The 15,962-nt window shown below is 45.4% G+C and overlaps 1 protein-coding gene across 2 annotated transcripts in view; it reads right to left on the bottom strand.

Annotated features, from left to right (window-relative positions):
* Positions 1-2,110: 2,110 nt before the first annotated feature.
* GAB3 (GRB2 associated binding protein 3) overlaps positions 2,111-15,962 on the bottom strand; it is a 62,082-nt gene continuing 48,230 nt past the window's right edge. The window contains exons 7-10 of one of the 2 annotated variants that reach the window (XM_007467360.1): positions 14,820-14,901; positions 13,773-13,875; positions 3,537-3,653; positions 2,111-2,227 (exon numbers count right to left, since the gene is read on the bottom strand). In XM_007467360.1, the coding sequence (XP_007467422.1) occupies positions 2,111-2,227; positions 3,537-3,653; positions 13,773-13,875; positions 14,820-14,901 (419 nt within the window). The remainder of the gene's footprint in view (positions 2,228-3,536; positions 3,654-13,772; positions 13,876-14,819; positions 14,902-15,962) is intronic. The other variant, XM_007467361.1, reaches the window with a different exon arrangement.

The raw sequence follows: 15,962 nt of genomic DNA, 5'->3' as shown, positions 1-15,962 counted from the left end.
CATTATGCCTTTGTGTAGCCATCCATTAGCAGTTTTATCAAAGCAAGACATCATCCCATACACCCTGGAAATGAGGGTGAAGTCGTATTTCTTTAAATCCCTAATCACTTCCAAACAAGTCACACTGCTCAAGTGTCTATTGTTTCGTGCAGTAAGTATGTCCCTGGAAATGTCTTGTAGAAACAGATTTTTGTTTTTTGGTCAACTGGATGACATTTCACTGCCGACAAAATTTCAGCTGCATTTACTATTCCAATCTATCTTCCATCTGGTGAGGTTCTTGACACTTGGATGTACAATTTTTCTGCACTGGCCTTTGTCAGGCAATCTATGAGCTAAACACAGGTGGCCCACACATAAGGAAGCCACCATCTATGGGAACTGGCAGTCTGTAGCCCTGGATTCTTGCCTGAGGCTCTGTGACTCCCTGCAAGTCACAGAAGGCAGAAGGCAGCCCCTCACAGGCTCTGGCCATGGAGCAGCCCACGGGCTCAGGGAGCCCTCTCATGGCTCCGTCCAGACTCACCAAGGACTTAGTTAAAGCCCTTGGCAATTGGCCCCCATCTTTGCTCTGGGAAGAAAATGATGTCACCAGACCGTGCTGCTTTGAACATCAAAATTACTTCTTTTATGGTCTGAAAAACCAAGATTTTGGTACTTACCTTTGGAGCAGTTCGAAACCCCGAAACCCTGCAGCAAAGGCTACAGTTGCCCTGCCTCACCCTGGCTGCTGCAGACCTGCCCGCCTATTTGATCCATCCTCGTATATAAGACACCGTGGCAGAACAGTGGGCTGGAACCTGCTTACTACCCGGTTGTTGAGGCTTGTCTTCTGGCCGCAGGCACTCAGAAGGATCGGCAAAGGGCGTTACATAAAACTCCGAGCCCAGTCGAGCCTGTTGTCTGCGTCCCCTGAACCCCAGTGCCCCACAAAGGAAGGGGTGACAAGATGCCCTCATGGCATGCTGGGAATGTGTGCGGTCTCAGGGGCTAGTCGCCACGAAAGCAGGAGGGGAAATTAGCCAGGAAACCTGAGACTTGAAGTCACTTGTGTTTGGTTTGTTTTTTGGTTTTGTTTTGGATCAGAACTATATCACTCAGAAGCTTGAGTCCAGCACAGGATGGCCAGGGACAGCTTTCCCCGAGGTGGCAAAGATTCTTCTGCCAGCATTAGCCAGCTCACGGGACACGCATGGCAAGGGGACCGTGTGAACCAAGAACGCATTTCACACTGACTGTTGGGAGGTGTCTCTAATGGTAACCGCTGATTGTGTTAGAGTGCCCTGTTTGAGCACCATACGAAGAAACCCTGGCTCGACAGGCATATACCTTTCAAGTGTAAAAGCACCTGCTCAAGATTCTATGAAAGGGAGAGGAGAGGATGAGCCATCCCACGTTCGCACGTTGCTTCCCACGTGTCTCCGAAGTCGCCCTGATTGAGGCAGCATTGGACGGCGGAAGGAGCCTGACTTGCTGTCTCACTCCACGAGTCGTCTTGGGTCAAGCGTTCCCCTCTCTGGTTCTCGGTATTGTTTCCCTCAAAGTGGGAGCAGTGATCTCCGCCAAGCCTAGCTTCCGAGGTCTTTGAGGGGAAGAGATGAGACTATGCGTGTGAAAGCATGCCGGGAGAAAGCCAACAGCAATGGGACACCCAGCCACAGGTGGCTGCTCAAGCACGCTGCCCTTAGAGCCACCGGCGTCATCTGATATGCTCATCACGGACCTCGGCACTCAAGGCTCCTGTCACTCGCATTGTCCTTCTGCCACCATCACTAGGCTTGGTGTCTTGCACTGTGCCTTCAGGGGTGGGGACAGGATGGTGTCCAGGTGTGTCTCTCCTAGGATCATTTATGACTCCAGTGGAAGCACAGGAGAGAGATCAAAACTTCAGGCGTTGGAGTCAAAAGATGTCATCCTGTTGGCTCCAATCTGCACGTCAAAGGCTCCACTGGAGAAGATTTCTAACACCACTTTTGCTTTGACTGTTCCTACCCTGCCTGAATGGAGTTTTCTACATCCCGGTCCACCGGCCTAAGGCTCGGCAGGGGCCAGTGTGGCCGGTGACAAGGGCTGGCCTCCCTCTGAGCCCCCTGCCCGCAGCCAAGCCCCGTTACACCTTGGATTGCCTCTCGTCCGTCCACTCCTGCTTGGTGCTCTGGAGAGCTTGCGTCTTCTGCTCATCCACTTGGACGTAGTCTACTCTTTGCTCCTCTGAAAAGAGAAGTTTCTGAAGGGGGAGAAGAAAGAGGGTTTCATTCCATCAAATTGAAAAATTCAGCACAATGTCAGTCAGTCTCTGGTGGATTACAGCGTCAAGTATTGGCTGGCCCTCCCTCCTGGGTCGTCACTTGCAGAAATGTCACGCTGCGTGTGAGTGTGTGTAAATCTCTCCTCGCGTCTGCTCCCTTCAACTTAGCTCTAGCCAGCTGACTCGCCTTGGCCAATATAATGAGTGGGGTGACGGGTGCCCCTCCTAAAGAGGAGACAGGCGTCCTGTGATCCTGCACTCTCCCTTTTTCCCCTGCCCGGACACCGGCATGCCTCATGTGGGGACCGTGATGGACTGTCCCACAGGCAACAACTGAGAAGCCTTTGCGGTCAAAAGCCACAGAGATTTGGGCCTTGTCTTCACTGCACAGCCGACCAGAACTGGCTAATGCACCGTCTGGGCTTATCTGTCTATCCTGCTGACCAGCTTTGCTGGAGTATCATTTTAGGTTTCTGGAATGAAATGAAAGGTAAAGGAGAAGTGGGAGCTCATTCAGCAAAAGGGAAGGGAAGCCTCCCAGACTCTTTTTTTCTCCACACATACAAAATGAAATTATACTGTATATTCTGTTCAGCAAGTGATTTTTCTCATCAAACAATATATTGTTAGCGCAGTCTAGACTATGACCATCCCGTGCTAAAAACTATTTAGCTGTCGTCCACTGCTCACCAGCCATTCATTCCATGGCTTCCCCTGTGCAGTGAGTGACAACAGTCAATGGCTAAGGTCCCTTACATGGATTAACTCACTTAATCCTCATGACAGGCTTCAACATAGGCATTATTTCTGCTGACCACTCTCCAGACAAGAATACTACTCAAGGGAGCCAAAACTGCCCAACCTGGCACTTGAGGCCCTTTACGGAGCTGTTTCAAAGGCAACAGAGAGCTCGCGTCACCACTCCCCAGAGTCTAGCCAAGTGGGGCTGTTACTTCTTCCCTCAGCAGGCCCTTCCTATGCCTGGACTACACTTTACCCCACCCTCATCTCTGCCAGAGCAATTTCTCAACAAACCTTATGGTCCAAGTTTTGAAGAGCACGAATAACTACATACATTTACACACATAGACATGCAAAGAACACACCCCTGGGGGAAATACACCAGGACTTCTGGGAGGCAGAATTAGGGCTGATTTTAAGATTCTTCACTGTATGTGTCTGTAGGTTTAAGACTTTGCAAAGAGAACATCCATGGTGGAATCATCCAAACACAATCCAAACCGAAATGGAACCTCCTGGGAATTCTCAGACGCAGAGTACTTCCTACCTGCTGCACAGGGGCTGGTGGCGCTGAGTTGAAGTCCAGGGCTAAATAGTCCAGGCTGAATTTCCTTGTCCACGCCAGAGCTCCACTGCTCAGCAAGTTGGCTTCTCCGTGCTCCTCCTAGAAACCAGCGTCACAGGATGCGGGTTACCGACTTCTGGCCGGGCTGCCCAGGGGACGAGCAGCTGCCGTCGGACAACAGCGGCCCGATGAGTCCTGTGCAGCTCAGCCTGCACCTCGGAAGGAGAGCTGGCTTTGAAATACAATACAGCCCGTTTGGCCTTCACACGAAGCTATGCCCTCATTCACCATTGAAGCAGAAGGAATCATTTTACGGATCTGACAGGCCCATGATACCTTAGAGACTTTAAATCCTGAAAAGGTCAATCACACTTATGAAAGCTTTAGTGAAGACATCCCAAATGCATTTAAAGATACTTTATACAATACAAACAGTGATAACGTGTGCAACACACACCCATGGCATCACCATCCAGCTTCGGAGTATACCACCGCTACATGACACACACGGCACGTGCCGAGGGCTGCGTTCTACTGCTGCCGCCTTTTTTTTTTTTTTTGGGCGGTACGCGGGCCTCTCACTGTTGTGGCCTCTCCCGTTGTGGAGCACAGGCTCCGGACGCGCAGGCCCAGCGGCCACGGCTCACGGGCCCAGCCGCTCCGCGGCATGTGGGACCTTCCCGGACCGGGGCACGAACCCGCGTCCCCTGCATCGGCAGGCGGACTCTCAACCACTGCACCACCAGGGAAGCCCTACTGCTGCCTTCTTGCCCCCCGAAGGGGGTGAGTGCTATCTTGAACTTGGTGTTTTTACCACTTTTCTTTTTAAAGATGGTTTTATGAATGTGTGAGTGTCCTTAAGTGACATACTGTTTTGTTTTGCCTGTTTTGAACTTTTCTCAATAGAACCGTATTGTATGCATTTGTGGCGACTTCAATTTGCACTCCATTTAAATACTTCACATTCACCCATGTCAATGCCCCGTTTCATTCATTTTCATCCGCATACACGATTCCATTACATAATTTATTTAACTGTTCCACCAACAACAGACATTTGAGTTGTTTCCAGTTTGGAGGTTCTTACAACCAATGCTGCTGTGAGCATTCACACACCTGTGGAAGAATTTCTAGGGTGTGTCCCTGGGATGTGGGCCCCTTCAACTTGACTATCACCAGCCTGATATGAGGAACATGGTATTTTACTGTGATTTGATTTTCCACGCCCTTGATAATTTAATTAATTGGCCATCCTTTCATATGTCTACGGGTCATTTATTTTTTTCTCTTCTGTGAATTATCTGTTTTTAGGTTTGTTTTTCTTTTGCTAATTTTTATACTGAAGTGCTTGTATTTTTCTGATTTTCCTCACATGTCTAAGAGACTAATAATTTGTTGGTTATGTGTGTTGCTAATAGCCCATCACAGTCTACAGTGGGTTTTTCTTAGTATTTTTAAAATTAAGAACTGTTCTCGCTTTCAATGTAATATATCAATATTTTCCTGAGTAGTTTGCTCTTGTATTTTGTTTAAAGAATTCTTCCTGTGCTGAGGTTGTAATTTGTTTTCCCACGTCTTCTAAGTTATCAAGTTTTGTCCTTTACATTTAAGTAATAATCTAGCCTCAACTGATTTTAACATGTGGTGGTGACCCAGGGATACGATTAATTCCCTTTTGTTCTGTTTGCACCCCACATGGGCAACCCTCCTTTCCCCAGTAATGCAGCCTCTGTTCACATATCATGTTCCCATATGTGAATAGTTGGTCAGTTCTACTGAATATTTTTGCTGCATCTGAGACAATCACATCACTTTTCTCCTTTAACATGTTAATGTGCTTGACTGACTTGATAGATTCCTTTAATTTATGGTTGTAACAGCTCATCTCTCACGGAATACCTGTAACAATAGATTTAAAAGAAAATGTTTCTCCTTCTGGCATAGTTTTCATTTCCTCCAATCCGTTTGTTTGGTTTCTGTCTTTATGCTAGAGCTTCCCTGAGATGTCTGATAAAATCACTGGCTGTCTGCTCATATTTAAGAGTGAAAGACCAACACGCTGATCTGAAGCTCCGACTACATGGGTGGTGCCTGTCAGCTGTGGGGTTCACTGCAAGGTGACCTTGCTGGACGATTTTCTTGGGGAGCCCCTAATATTAGGACCCACGTCTTGCCTCTTGGGCTGCTCAGATAGATCAGAGAACTGTCTTCAAATCTCTAGACCCAATTGTAAAGGTCTGGTTGTCAACATTCTGGAAGAGAGCCGCTGAAAAAGGGTTTGGGAAAGGCTCGCGTATCTATTGTGCATATTTACTTACGTTGTTTTTAGCCTAGTATTCTCGGTCAGATGTGTCTAGCATCCCGCAGGGCAGAGACCCCTTGTTTTACTCTCTCCAGACACCACACTTCATCTTTTGTGTGGAGTAGGAGAGGGGAAGTCACAGTGGTCAGCCCCCGGGTAGTGGGGATCTTGCCTTCCCCCACAGTGTATTTAGGATTCAACTCTCTTGGGTCTGATCAATCATTCACTACAAATCCACCTGCTTTCCAGTTTCCAATGCGTTACCGTGTTGTCTTCTTCAGTGCTTCCCAGCTGTGTGGGTTTATGCCTTTAACAAATCCCTTACTGTGATTTTAGAGGATGGTTTGGGATGGAGGGAAAACAGAAGTCTGTGGTCAATATGCCGTCTTTACCGAGATGCCCATGAACAGATTCTCAAATGTTAAAACCATGTTGCATACCTGGAATAATTCTGACTTGTTCGTGCATATTTTTAAAATTAATTAATTAACTTATTTATTTTTGGCTGCGTTGGGTCTCCATCGCTGCGTGCGGGCTTTCTCTAGTTGAGGCGAGCAGGGGCTTCTCTTGTTGCGGAGCACGGGCTCTAGGAGCGTGGGCTTCAGCAGTTGTGGCACACCGGCTCAGTAGTTGTGGCACGCGGGATCAGAAGTTGTGGCTTGTGGGCTGTGTAGTTGTGGCTCGCGGGCTCTAGAGCGCAGGCTCAGTAGTTGCGGTGCACAGGCTTCGTTTCTCCGTGGCATGTGGGATCTTCCCGGACCAGTTTGAATCTGGTCGAGCTCGATCTGCGTGAACCCGTGTCCCCTGCATTGGCAGGCAGATTCTTAACCACTGTGCCACCAGGGAAGCCCGTTCATGCATATTTTCAGTTTTATAAAGTGCTGAACTTATTTTACTAAAATCTTTAGGATTTCTTTTGTAAACAGCTTTACTGAGATATATAGTTCCATACCATGCAATTCTCTCACTTAAAGTGTACAGTTCGGTGGTGCTTAGGCTATTCACATATTTGTGCAATCATCACCGCAATTTTAGAATATTTTCATCACCCCAAAACGAAATCCTCCACCCCTTAGCCATCATCCCCTAGTCCCACTATCTCCCCAAGCTCTAGGCAACCACCACTAATCTAATTTCTGTCTCTATAGATTTGCTATTCTAGACATGTCGTACAAATGGAATCATACAATATGTGGTTGTGATACTGTGATTTACAAGCAATATATATTTGGTCATTCAGATGACCAAATATTTATTTCTCATATATAGCTGGTCTTCAGTCCACGATTCCTGGGTCACAGCTCCCCAAACCCTTCGAATTTCCTAAGTGTTGAGAATGACAGAGATGTCTCTTATTATAGGAATGAGGTGGCACCTAACAACGTGCCTCCTACTTGCGAGGAGAACCAACCATGTGATCAGAAGCTTGGAAATTTCAGTCCCACTCCCCAGCTCCCACCCGATCTCCGGGGAGTGGGGAGGTGCTGGAGCTTGACTCAGTCACCAACGGCCAATGATTTAACCAGTCATACTGTATAATGAAGCCTCCATAAAACCCAAGAGGACTGGGTTCAGAGAGCTTCTCGGTTGGTGAACACCTGGAGGTGCTGGGAGAGTGGCCCCTGGTGATGGCGTGGAAGCTCTGGGCCCTTTCCTCATGCCTCGCCCTGTGCATCTCTTCCATCTGGATGTTCATCTGTATCCTTTATCATAACCTTTTATAATAAACTAGTAAACGTAAGTAAGTGCTTCCCTGAATTCTGTGAGCTGCCCTAGCAAATGAGCCAAACCCAAGGAGGGGGACGTGGGAACCTCCAATCTGTAGCCAGTCAGTCAGAAGCACAGATAACACCCTGGGATTGTGACCAGCAGCTGAAGTTGGAAGGGGTGGGCAGTCTTGTAGGACTGAACCCTTAACCTGTGGAATCTGATGCTATCTCCCGGTAGAAAGTGTCAGAATTGAGTTGAATCCTTGGACACCCTGCCGGTGTCCGAGAATTGCTTGGTGTTATGTGGGAACCCACCCCAACCAACACACACACATCCTGGAATTGGGTCCAGAAATCCCAAAGAGTGGTCTTTTGTGACTGGCTTCTTTCACTCAGCATATTGTTTTCCAGGTTCATCCTTGTTGTTTCATGGATCTGATTTCATTGTATGGCTGCATAACATTCCACTGTGTAGCCATACCACATTTTATTTACCCATTCATCATTTGGTGAACATTTCGGTTGCTTTCACTTGTTGGCCATTATGAAAAATGATGCTGTGAACATTCATGTGCAAGATTTGGTTGGACTTATTCTTGCTTAGGATTTTTTAACCTGCATGAATGAGTGAGATTGATATATAATTTTCTACTTAGTTAGTGCTATTTGTTTTGGTATCAAGTTATTCTAGCTTTATAAAATAAGCTGGGTAATATTTCCTCTTTTTGCCATTCCCTAGAGGTGCTTATATAAGACTGCAATGATTGCTTCCTTTTGACAGAAAGTTTCTGTAAAGTTTTGGGGGCCTCGTGATCCGTTGTAGTAAAAATCTCTCTACGTATTCAGTTTCTCTAATAATTTGTGTTTTCTGTTTTTACTTGGGTCAGTTTTTAATAATATTTTTCTGAGAATTTGCCTATTTTCACTAAAGTTTTCAAATTCACTCAATATGAAGTTGTTCATAGTATCTCACGTCATTAATCTCTGATGTATTTGCAATTATCACCTCCTTCCTTCGCATTCTTAACATTGTTTATTTGCATGCATTGCTTTCTCGTGGTTGGTTGCGTTCAGTTTTAATCTCTTAAAAGAGCAAATTAGGCTGGTGTTGATTCTAACTTTGTGGTTTATTTTGTTAATTTCTGTTCTCACCTTTACTCATTTTCCTTTCATGGGGTTTATTTCTTCAATTTATTACTATGAAAAATTTCTAATAATCAGCCAAATTGAAGAAAATATGCTATGAACACCCATACACCTACCATCCACATTCTACCACTAACATTTGACTACAGTGAACTATTTGTGAGTCTTTGGACTGAGGATTGATGTCTTTCATGAACTGTGAGAAACTGACATTATCCCTTTACATATTGCTTCTCTATTTTTTTTTCCTATTATCTCCTTCTGTAATGCCAACTGGACAAATGTTTGACCTTCTCATACTATCTTCCATTTATCAACCTTGTTTATGCTTTTATCTCCTTGTCCTGACTTATCAGTAACTTCAAAACTATATTCTAGTTCACTAAATTACTCTTTGGGTTCAGTCTGTTTAACTCACCCATTGAGTTTCTAGTTTCATCCCTATTTTTATGTCTAGAAGTTCTAAATGGTCTTTTCTAATCCACCTGATGGTTTTTGGTTTTTTTTGTTTGTTTTTTGTGGGTTTTTTTTTGGTGGTACGTGGGCCTCTCACTGTTGTGGCCTCTCCCGTTGTGGAGCACAGGCTCCGGACGCGCAGGCTCAGAGGTCATGGCTCACGGGCCCAGCCGCTCCGCGGCATGTGGGATCCTCCCGGACCGGGGCAGGAACCCACGTCCCCTGCATTGGCAGGTGGACTCTCAACCACTGCGCCACTAGGGAACCCCCACCTGGTCGTTTTTAAATAGCATCTTGTGGCTCAGTCCAACTTTCAACTCCTCATCTTATTTTTTAAATATTTAAAACATAGTTTTTTTATATGTGAAATCTAATATTTCTAATAATGACTTACTTCCCTAGGTGATTTTATTTTTTGTAACTCCTATTGATTCTCAGGATTTGCAAGTTCTCAATATCTTTGGCCCGAGAGATTCCTTTTCCTTTCTTGGCAGTTGAGTTTTGGATTTATAAAATACATTTAAAACTATATTCTCTACCATTTTAAGATTATTTTTATATAGTGGTCATGCGGTTTTCACGGTACCTTGCCTACTGAAGTGCTTCATCAAATTAAAAAAAATAGAACAGGGACTTCCCTGGTGGTGCAGTGGTTAAGAATCCACCTGCCAATGCAGGCGACACGGGTTCGAGCCCTGGTCCGGGAAGATCCCACGTGCCATGGAGCAACTAAGCCCGTGCGCCACAACTACTGAGCCTGCGTGTCACAACTACTGAAGCCCGCGAGCCACAACTACTGAAGCCCTTGCGCCTAGAGCCCGTGCTCTGCAACAAGAGAAACCACTGCAATGAGAAGCCCGTGCACCGCAACAAAGAGTAGCCCCCGCTCGCCGCAACTAGAGAAAGCCAGCAAGCAGCAAAAAAAAAAAAAAAAAAAAAAAAAAAAAAAAAAAAAAAAAAAAAAAAAAAGAAAGAAAGAAAAAGAAAAAGAAGAACAAAGCTGGAGGAATCACACTCCCTGATTTCAAACTATATTATAATCAAAGTAGTATGGTAGTGGCAAAAAAACAGATGCATAGATTAATGGAACAGAATAGACCCCATAAATAAATCCATACTTGTACGGTCGATTAATCTACGACAAAGGAGGCAAGAATATACAACAGAGAAAAGACAGCTTCTTCAATAAATGTTGGGAAAACTGGACAGCTACATGCAAAAGAATCAAACAGGACTACTTTTTCACACCACATACAAAAACAAATCCAAAATGGATGAAAGACAAATACCAGACTTGAAACCATAAAACTCCCTGAAGAAAACATAAACAGTATATTCTTTGACATGGGTCTTAACAATATTTTTTGGTTATGTCTCCTCAGGCAAGAGAAAGAAAAACAAAAATAAAAGGGACCACATCAAACTAAAAAGCTTTCGCGCAGCAAAGGGAACTATCAATAAAACAAAAGGGCAGCCTACTGAATGGGAGAAGCTATTTTCAAATGATACATCTGACAAAAGGTTCATATCCAAAATATACAAATAACAAATACAACTCAACATCAAAAAAACAAACAACCTGATTAGAAAATGGGCAGAGGACCTGAATAGACATTTTTCCAAAGAAGACATACAGGTGTCCAACAGATAGATGAAAAGATGCTCAACATCACTAATCAGTGGGTAAATGCAAATCAATACCACAATGAGACATCACCTCACACCTGTCAGAATAGCCATCATCAAAAGAACACAAGTAACAAATTTGGTGAGGATGTGGAGAAAAGGGAGCCCTCGTACACTGTTGGTGGGAATGTAAATTGGTGCAGCTGCTATGGAAAACAATATGGAGGCTCCTCAAAAATTAAAAATATGATTCAGTAATTTCATTTCTGGGTATTTATCACCCCCCAAATACAAAAACACTAATTCGAGAAGATACATGCACTCCCATGTTCAGTGCAGCAGTATTTACAATAGCCAAGACATGGAAGCAACCTCAGTGCCCATCAATAGATGAATGGATAAAGATGTGGTATACGGATGTGTATATATAAGTGTGTGTGTGTGTGTGTGTGTGTGTGTGTGTGTATGTACATGTGTGTGTCTATATATATATATATAGACACACACACAATGGAATGTTACCCAGCAAAAAAAAAAAAAAGACAAAAGAAATCTTGCCATTATGACAACATGGGTACATCTAGAGGCTGTTATGCCAAAGTGAAATAAGTCAGAGAAAGACAAACGCTACATGATCTTACTCATACGTAGAATCTAAACAAAACAAAAACAAAAACAAAAAAGCAGGGGTTTCCTTGGTGGCGCAGTGGTTAAGAATGCACCTGCCAATGCAGGGGACACGGGTTTGAGCCCTGGTCCGGGAAGATCCCACATGCTGCAGAGCAACTAAGCCCATGCACCACAACTACTGAGCCTGTGCTCTAGAGCCCGCGAGCCACAACTACTGAGCCTGCGAGCCACAACTACTGAGCCCGCAAGCCACAACTACTGAAGCCTGCGCACCTAGAGCCCGTGCTCCACAACAAGAGAAGCCACCGCAATGAGAAGCCCACGCACCACAACGAAGAGTAGCCCCCGCTCGCCGCAACTAGAGAAAGCCCGCGCGCAGCAAGAAGACCCAACGCAGCCAAAAAAAAACAGAAACAAAAACAAAAAATGAAAACAGACTCACAGATACAGAGAACAAATGGGTGGTTGCCATAGGGGAGGAGGTGAGGAGTGGGCGGAATAAGTGACGGGGATTTGGAGGCACACGCCTCCATCACATAACCCACGGGAATGTACTCTACAGTGTAAGGAACAGGATCAATAACATAGTAAGTTATAGAGGGACAAATGCTTACTAGACTTATCATGGTGATAATTTCATTCATGTATGCATGTCAATCATTACGTAGTACACCTGAGATGAACAAAATGTTGAACATCAACTGTATTTCATTAAAAAATAAAGTAGCTAAAGAAGGATAGGTGACTTTAATAAAAGAAAACTTGTATTTCAGCCCCTAGCTTAAATTTTTACATTCAGATAAGAACTTGTCCTCAAAGAGAAAAAAATTATGCATATGATTATGTGCAAAATTGAAACTGAATTATATTAGTTCTGTCTACCAAATGGGTTGTTTTGTGGAAGGTGAAATAATGTAAATCAAAGTCATTTGAAAATATCATATTACTGAATTAAAAACACACAACTGAATGAGATGGGATAGGCTTTAAATTCATTTATGTGGTGGTTCCCTCAGAGCTACCTTCCTTCAGCCAGTTTTCTGGGCTCTTAATCTACTGTGTCATATTGCCTAGTAATGTACAGAGACAGTCATTAATCAATGATTATATACAGGCAAGAGACCAGTCCTGAATTATGCTGTTAATGAAACAGTGGTCTTTCTCACAACCTCAAAGATCAGATCAGAAATAACTGCTAGTGTCTGGAATGATTCTGCACTTGCTTCTATGAGGCTATAGATTCACTTCCCTTCTCTGGTCTCTGGAGACAAAGCACAGCTGGGCAGTATCTTTTATAAGAGTGTTTTCTTCTAGAGGTTTCCCAAGGGCCATTACTAAGTGTGAAAAATATTGGGGATACCACAGCAGACTAGATATGAGTCACTTTCCACCTGCATATGGGTACTCACAGAACAATCTGTCAAATAGAAAGGCAAAATGAAGCATTTAATTGCTGCTTCACTGGAGATGACTGTTTTGAGAATTTTAAATGGCTGTTATTGTCACGTATAGGAAGGCAGAGTTCTCTTCTCAAAAGTATATAGTCTCAGTGCCTTGAACACTGTCCTTCTAAGATCTCTTTTTCAAAATTTCATAGTTTAAACAGAGATTCTCTCTAGAGTTCCCTACATTTTAAAGTTCTGGCTAAAGGGCCTGATAATTGCCAGAGGTGCTAAAAGACCCCTTTCTCTTCAGTAACCCATTCTCAACAGAATCCAAAGTAGAGAGAATGGAAGGGACAACAGAGGGCAGGAGGAGAGACTGAACCATAAATCGTTCATCAAAGGATCGAGATGTCGGGTCTCTGTGCACTCTGGGCCACAGAAAGACTCTACCAGGAGTCTCCGGAGACTAGACCCATCCATGACCCGGGACACTGGGCCACCCTCCCAACGGGACTCTAAGTGATTCATCTTTGGTAAAGGTTCGGAGGCAGTCAGGGCAGGGCTACCCGGTGGTGTGGTGGAAGGGGACATCCAATGTGTGAGTTTTCACAGCTTAGACTCTGGACATCGGGAAGCTACAAACCTACTGGAGTCAAACACGATATCCCAGCCATGGTGAAAAGAATTGCTAGCATTTCCATTTTCCCATTACACGTTGCAGCCCTGGGTACACTTAAAACTGTGGCCTCAAAGTGGTACGAGGAGCTGAATATTGCAGGAAAGAAAACCGACTTCATAACAACTTGTTCCCAGTCTGGAAAACACTGTAAGCTGGTATTACAGTCAAGTAATTGTTTTAAGATTGCACAGGACTTTCTGAATGCTATGTTTCCTTTAACAGTGAACTGATAAGAATATAGATTGGGGTGAAGAGTAAGAAGAGTGTGAAAAAGACAGGATTTACCATTTGCACGTCGCTTTGCTCCTCTTCTCTGGAAACAGAATTGGCAAACAACCTTGCAGGATTAATACCATTTCTTTCTGGAGAGAGAACGCTGGTTCGATTGCTAAGAACAGAAATATAGGTGAGGTCAAGGCAATGTCTTACAGCTGCTCTGAAAGCCAGCCAAGAACTCACATGGCCCCTCTGGGCTTTCGGCCCTCGCCCCCGCTTCCCCATGCAACTTCCTTCTGGCCAAAGCAATTCCTGAACCAGGAGAGAGACTACCCTGCAGCTGCCGTCCTGCTATGGGGCAAAGGGTTCCCAATTCTCAAAGGCTATTTTTTTTCCAGGCCCTCCGTGTGACACAGCTCATGACCTTTTTAGAAAGAGACCAAGGCATCATATCATTTAGAGAAAAACAAAACAAATACGCTCCTTTGAGGCTCTCTTGTTTCCATTCAAAGTAACCAGGAAAAGTAAGGAAGTGTGGTCATTCCTTTGATAGGAATCCACTTTCATCCAAGGCTCTGCAGTTCTGTCTGGGAATGTAGTTCACTGCAGAATTCTGCTTTGCAGAGCCATTGTGTCCTGCAGCATATAGGGTGAACTAAGAAACTCCCAGGCCAGGCTCAGGACTCTGAAATTCCTACAAGGACTCTGAAATTGCTACAAGGTGAGATGAAAGAGTGCAGATACGTTTTGGGGTTTGTCTACTGAGCCCATGTGAACTGGGATTGAAAAAGAACCTTTCTCTGTTGGTACTAGGGTTGTAGCATGTAAGTAAGGATCTAAGGGACAGCTATCTCAGGCCGTGAGGATTGTGCAACAGAGAAGCAGACGTGAGAGACAAGTTCCCAGCAGCACTCTCGTTCCCGATTCCATTGTCCTGGGGGATTGACTTATGGTCCTTCCTCTGTGACCTACAAAACACTTCCAGCTCGGGATAATAAATCCCATCCCTCGTTCGGCTTAAGCTAGATCGAGTGGGCTTCGACTACCTTTAACCACCGAGGCCTGAGTAACGCTGGGAGTGCACCGGATGAGGCCCCTATGAGCAATCAGACTCACCAAGGCACAGTGCGGGTCCTGGTGAGAGACGTGTGTTCCCGGATGGTGGAGAGGCTTTTCAGGTCCAGGGGAGGTGACCGTGCTACAAGATAACACATGACAACCAACATGGTAAGTTCTCAGGGGTTCAAGGCCAGAAACTGAAGACTATAAAACTATGACATTCCATCAGATCCACATTTACTTACAAGCAGTGCTGATGGTGAGCGTGCTTTTTGCTGTCCTACTCTTCCCTGCCTCACTGGGGGTAGAGGGGACAACCACCAAGCCAGTGGCCACATGATCAGCTGGGCTTACATCCAGTCACTACACACTTATTGAGAACTCACTGTCAGGCATAGTTCTAGGTGTCCCAAACTGAAACTGTACATTTCTTCCCCATCTCTCTGCCTTAGTTAGAGTCATCTTCGGATCTCAGCTCAACAGGTCCTGCTTAGGAGGAAGGCCTTCTTTGACCTCCAGGCAAGATAACGCCCAGCTCATGGGCTGTCATGAGTTCCTGTGCTTATCCTTCACAGCACTCGCCCACTTCGTGATGGTACATTCAGCTGTGATGATCTGATTCGGCTCTAGACCGACCGCGTTCTGGGAGCACAGGGTTTTCTGGCTTGTTCACTGCAGTAGCCTTGGCATCCCATTCCACCTCAGCTGCCCGCCTTGCTGAGTTGGTCGTGAGCGTATTCCTCTATTGCTGCCTTGACCAGCTTGGTTTTCTAGCTCTTTCCTCCACTAGGCCACACAGGTGGAGAGTGTTTAACTCCGCTCCATATTGCCAGTGACTTTCGTGCTGCTCAGTCAGTTGCCCAGGAGCCTCAGACCTGCCAGGTGCTGAGCTGGAAAGGACATATGCATCGTGTAGTCCCCGGGGAGAAGGTCTCTCCTGGCTGTGCTGCACTCTGGTCTCGGCTTCACTGACCAGCCGCCTCCTGGTTTCACCCCCTGCCTCTCCTGCTTGGGCCGCAGGGTCCAACCCCGGAGCCACACGTGTAAGAACCAGCCCCTCCCGGCCCAGGCGTCCCAATTAATCCACAACCACACGTCCAACCAAAATCTCTGCGCCTCCATCACTAGGTCTTTTAGAGCTCTAACATCCAACGCGGTAGCCACTAGCTGCATGTGGCTATTGAAATTTAAATGCATTAG

This window comes from Lipotes vexillifer, unplaced genomic scaffold, assembly GCF_000442215.2.
Source record: "Lipotes vexillifer unplaced genomic scaffold, Lipotes_vexillifer_v1.1 scaffold2385, whole genome shotgun sequence".
Taxonomy (NCBI): domain Eukaryota; kingdom Metazoa; phylum Chordata; class Mammalia; order Artiodactyla; family Lipotidae; genus Lipotes; species Lipotes vexillifer.
Note: the sequence above shows the minus strand (reverse complement) of the source record. Positions and strands in the feature narration are given on the sequence as shown.